The 5,763-nt window shown below is 38.9% G+C and overlaps 1 protein-coding gene across 1 annotated transcript; it reads right to left on the bottom strand.

The window, feature by feature from the left end:
- Nucleotides 1-3,410: 3,410 nt before the first annotated feature.
- LOC114819569 (probable CCR4-associated factor 1 homolog 9) lies at nt 3,411-4,523 on the bottom strand. The gene has a single exon (XM_029088691.2). The coding sequence runs from the start codon at nt 4,394-4,396 to the stop codon at nt 3,545-3,547; it is 852 nt and encodes a 283-aa protein (XP_028944524.1). The 5' UTR covers nt 4,397-4,523; the 3' UTR covers nt 3,411-3,544.
- Between the last annotated feature and the right edge of the window lie 1,240 nt (nt 4,524-5,763).

Genomic DNA, 5,763 nt, shown 5'->3' with positions numbered 1-5,763 from the left:
TGGTTTATTTTTTATTTTTTTAATAAATGGTATTATTTACATTAAAAGAAATGAAGTGAGTTTAACCTCACAATGGACTAGCAATAATGTGATTCAAATTTGCATTTGGCGATGATTGAAACTAAGATCTCATGAAGAAGTATACCACCCTTGCTTTCTATGTTTGGTTTTTTATTTTTGGGTAAATGACTATGTTTGGTTGGTGAGGCTATTTCAATTTAAAGTTAAAGCTATAGTCAATTTTGGAGTTAAATTTGACTCGAGCTGCTATATCATTCCCATTATTTTGGAATTTGACTACAATATTTACATGTATTTAATATGCTTACCATAAGTTAGATACAATTTATATAAGTATTTAGCAAATCCCTTAAATTTAAGTCAAATACACAAGTCATATATGAGTCTATGACTATTTGATAACCAAATTGATAGCCAATCCCTTAAACAAAATGATAATCCAATTCACGAAGAACATAAGATAACCTGATTGATTCTGCACATGCATGAGCAAAGGCCATGTATTCCGATTCATATAACGAAGAATAAGCTTAGCAGCAATAAGATGTAATGCACAAGGTTAGCCATAAATTGAGCAACATGATTAACCGCAGAGGCAACGTCAGGGCGTGTCAGTGAGATACTAATAAGAACCAAGCAATTGACGGAACTCTGTGGCATTGGTAAGTGGGAGTCACCTTGATTGGAACACTGGGCATGGCTTGCAGCCAACCATATTAGACCGCTTGAAAGGATCAACAACATATTTGATCTGAGATAAATGAAGGCCAAAGGGAGAATTGTGGCTACTACAACACCAGAAAATAGTGAAGCAACCTAAGATCTTTGATAACAAATTCTTTGGCCAACAACGCAATGAAGTGAGTAAGAGCATCCTGATTATCACTAGTAAAAAATATATCATCAACATAAATCAATAATACCAAGGTACAATAAACTGATGAAAAGTGAAAAAGGAAGGATCAACTTGACTCTAAACAAAAACTTGACGAATAAAAAATGAACTGAACCGCTGAAACTAGGGATGAAGAGTCTGCTTGAGACCATAAATAGCTTTATGAAGTTTGTAGAAAGAGTGGCTTTTGAGGATCAACAAAATAGTGTGGTTGCAGCATATAGACATTCTCAAAAAGAAAGCCATTTTCGACATCCAATTGATAAATGGACCAACCATGAGTGACAACCAAGCGAAGAAACATACAGATGGTAGTGGGTTTGACAATGAGGTTAAAAGTTTCATAATAATCGAACCCATGTTGTTGATGAAAACCTTTGGCCACTAAGGACAACTGTTCTATGGAACTATCAACAAGGCGTTGATCTTGAAGACCCATTTGCAACCAACAAAATTGTGGTGACGAGAAGGTGGCACTAGTGGCCATGTTTGATTATTGGCATTGAATTCATCCGTTATGGCATCACGCCACTTAGGAATATGAACAATGTGGGTAAAACAAGCAGACTGCATAAGAGCAGTGAAAACAATAGTAAGTTTATGAGGTAAAGGGTAGGGTACAGTTCCATCTGTGCGAATTTCGGGCGAGAAGGCCTTGTTTGAGATCTGGTCGCCATGGCATGATTTAGTATAACATGAGCTAAAGGAATGGGTTGCGAAGTGGGCACAAGTAAGGAGAAGGCCCACTGGCTGTGGACCCAAACACATGCAGGGGAGGCAGGGGCCTAGATTCTATCAACCAAGAAGGTTAGGCAGAGAGGACAAAAGCAGAGGGAGGCAGAAGCCTAGGTTATGTCAGCCCTGAAGGTTGGGCAGAGAGCATATGAGCAGTCCACAATGGGTGTTGTGAACACTGGAGCACAACCTAAGGCACATCTTTGGGCTTGAGGTGCCACATCGGTGACTGGTGTTCCTACTGTTATCATTGTGGAGAGGTGTTGTTTGCTTTGGGTAAAGGGGAAAGGTAAGTTTCCCCCACATTGGTCCATACCAGATAATTGAGCGAATTGGTGAGGTTGTGGACCGACTTAACTTACCTTCAGAGTTGTCGAAGGTGCACAATGTTTTCTAGGTTTCCATGCTTACAAAGATATGTCTCTGATCCTTCGAATGTTATCCACCCCCAACCTTTGGAGATCAACCAAGATTTGACTAGAAGGAAAAGGTTCTAAGGAACAAAACTAGCAAACTTGTGAAAGTTTTTTTACGAGGCAACTTGGGAGACAGAGCTTTTATTCAAATTTTGTTTCTTTAATTGTACCTCTGTGTAATGTAGAAATTTGGGGACAAATTTTTTTTAAGAGGAGTAGATTGTTATAACCCGTCCGTAATTTTGTAATGATTGTACAATGGGTGTTCTAAAGGCAAATGAGTGAGGGCAATGAGGTTTTTCTGGTTCAGGAGAAATTTTTCATTGTGACAGGAATACAAGTGGTATACCATGTGTTTTAATAGAAGTGATGGGAAATTTTATTTTTTAAGTTATTAACATTTTAGCACACATATCCCACAATTTGTATAATGACACATAGTGTATCAGCTTGTGTACCGGTCACACTGAAAAATCTCTCCTGGTTCAGGACCAAAGTTAAGCTGGCTTGTCGCTTGTGTATGGGTGACAAGGCGTAGGCTTTTAGTTAAGGTTCGTCGCTTTTTATTAATGCTGAGATTAAGAGGTGAAGGAATAGATTGGGTTGAACTTGCGATTAATGAGATTTGAATCTAATACCTCTCACTTACTAGTGAATATTGTAGTACTAACCGACATCCTTTTTTTCTCTCTCTTTATCAGATGTAATCTGGTGAAACGTTGGGGCACAATTTACATGTGTCGTCAGTCATTATTCCTTATCATAGTTTTTTTTCTTAAATTATAAAGATAATGGCACAACAATGTTCATCTTTTACACACCCTACTTTAATTATAATCAATAGGTTATACATTATACGGACATGATTAAATATAGGTGTGCAGAGAGAAAAAAAAAAGAAAACTGTGTGATTATCATTCCGCTCTTTAATTCAAATTGGGCTCAAGATTTTCGTAGACCCAATGAAGAGGTTTGGCATGTGAATCAATGAAGAGATGAAACAATGATACTAAACAAGTAAAGGGACCGGGGTAAGCATCCAAGCAAAATCTCCCATTGCCTGCTCGCTAAGGTTCAATTGTGTTATGGCATGTGAACTAATAATAATGTATTTTAGAGACATAAATAAGATTTGTATGCGAGAGCAAGTGCCTTAATCTTGTATGTTGAAATAACATTCACTCTTTGAAAACTGGTGCAGCATAAAACATAAACCAACCAAAATCTTGACCGTGTGGTTTGATGGGTTTATAGTTTGGCCCAGTCAATCCTTCTATTTAGTCTGAATTGTAGCCTAAAACTGTCCCATGTCAGTCCGATACCAATATGGATCTAGCCATGGCTAAACTAAAAACCAATTGTTTTTTATCCACTTTTACTTAGGGCTGGAATTTTTTTCTGAAAATTCCAATCCAATACCCAAATCAATCATACAGAAATTTTTGGAACTCCATACCGAAGAAACAAAAATAAAAAATCAAAGCACTTCTAATCCATACAAGACCCCCGCGTGCTTCTCGGGGCCATCATTCACAAAATACACATCCCTAATTTTCTGAAACGCATGCCACGTCAGCAAGCTATCTGAACCGGCCTGGTGGCACTTTCCGGCTGCTCGGTCCAACTTTAAAATCTTCGCCACCTGGTCCAGCCCTCCGTACAAGCTGTTACAGAACCGAATCATGTACTTGACGTCATAAATTCTATTTCCGAAAAACACCCTCACAATCTTCAAAAACTCTTCCATGCCACTCGGCAATTCCTTCCGGCCCGTGAGGATCTTCACCAAGTACCCAAAGTCGTACGCGCCGTGGAACGCCACCCAACTCACTGAGTCGTTGCAGACGAGTCCCGACGACATCATCAACTCTGCGAACCGGGCCGACGCGATGCCGTCGGAGCGGTTGCGGTCGAAGTCGATTCCCTGGCGGCGGAGGAGCTGGATGGAGTCTGAAGCGTGGCGGTCCCGGGCGATGTCGAAGTCGTTGAAGTTGAATTCCCAGATGTAGGGCGTCGGGGAGCCGAGGTCGGGGAGGTTGCCACTGGAGTCGGAGAGGGTGAGGCCCACCTGGATGAGGTTGAGATCGTCGACGTTGGATTTGAGGTTTTTGTAGTGATCGGTCGGGTGTGTATCGTGTTTGTACGGCTGTCGATATATTAGTCCGGGGAATTCTGTGTCCATCGAAATAAAGGGGCAGTCGTCGATCACTTGGCGAATTAGTTCGAACTCAGATTCTAGATTGTGGGCCCACACTTGTCGGATTGCGATCGGCTTCGACTTGGAACTCGAACTCGGACTCGAAGTTGAACTTACTTTGCGGTGGCACATGTTTGATTTAATTAACAAATTAAACAGCGAAGGCTTGTGGATATTGGACGAGTGAAGAGTGGATGTTGGTATATATATAGTGAGACATTAGGATCCCCATTCGAAATTGGAGAATCAAAGTCCATATGCGCGTAGGAATTTGGTAGTTGTTCTTTCCCTTTTATTTTACTTTAAAGGAAGGGTAAATTACATTTTCATATATCAGGTTTAAGGTCTATTTCAATTCCTTACAACATCTGCAAAATATTTTACTTTCATACTTAAGTACTTTTTTATTTCAAAATAATACTTCCGTTACATTTTTCATTCATTGATATGTTAAATGCTGACGTGACTGCCAAATGTCTGCCACGTGGCAAATAATTTTTTTTTTTAAACCTGAATTTTCTCTAAAAAAGAAAATAAATTGAAAATAAAAAAGAAACCCACTATCCCTCCCCCCCCCTGGCGACCCACATCCCTATCCCTAACCCATAACCCAAAAAACCTGCAGCATTAGCAGCAAGAAGAAGAAGAGGGAGGAAGAACAAGAAGAAAAAAAAAAACCCTGCAGCAGCAGCAAGAAGAAGAAGAAGAGGGAAGAAGAAGAAAGAAAAAAAAAAAAAAAAAACCTGCTGCTGCTCGCGACCCAAACCCAGTTCTCCCTCCCCCCTAGCACTACACGACCTCCCTCAAGTGTGGGACGAACTGGGGTTTTTTTTATTTTATTTTTTTCTCCCTCTTCTTCTTATTCTTCTTCTTCTTGCAAGTTTTTGGATTCTAGGTTAGGGTTGCTGGGGGGGGGAATGGGGAAGGCACTACTTTCAAAAAAAAAATTTGAGAAAATTCAAGTTTAAAAAAAAATAAAAAAAATATTTTATTTGTCACGTGTCAGACATTTGGCAGCCATGTGATATATATGTGGCAGCCACGTCAGCATTTAACAGATCAATGGATGGAAAATGTAATGGAGGTATTATTTTGAAATAAAACAGTACTTAAGGTACGAAAATGAAATGTTTTGAGGATGTTGTAAGGAATTGAAATAGACCCTAAACCTGAGGTATGAAAGTGTAATTTACCCTTAAAGGAAATATAATTTAAGAAAAATTAGTATCCGATCCCTAGTTTCATTGATTAAAACCTTATCAGTTTTTAGATTTTAATCAAAGTCTTTAGCATTAATATATTAATGAATTACATGTAAGTTATATAATTTCTATAATAAAAAGAGAATTGTTATTGACATTCCAAAAATCTCATTTTACACTCCAAACACTACTACAATATTAGCTTTAGGTGTCGGACGATCTTGGCGGTTAATAAGTCATTCTGACGGATAAAAGATTTCCGACACATAATTTATTTACTGTCGGATTAAAGTTACT

This window comes from Malus domestica, chromosome 11 (genome assembly GCF_042453785.1).
Source record: "Malus domestica chromosome 11, GDT2T_hap1".
Lineage (NCBI taxonomy): Eukaryota > Viridiplantae > Streptophyta > Magnoliopsida > Rosales > Rosaceae > Malus > Malus domestica.
This window is presented reverse-complemented; position numbering and strand designations above follow the sequence as displayed.

What these genes read in the sequence shown, in the direction of transcription:
- LOC114819569 (XM_029088691.2), bottom strand. Translation starts at nt 4,396, where the DNA reads ATGTGCCACCGCAAAGTAAGTTCAACTTCGAGTCCGAGTTCGAGTTCC.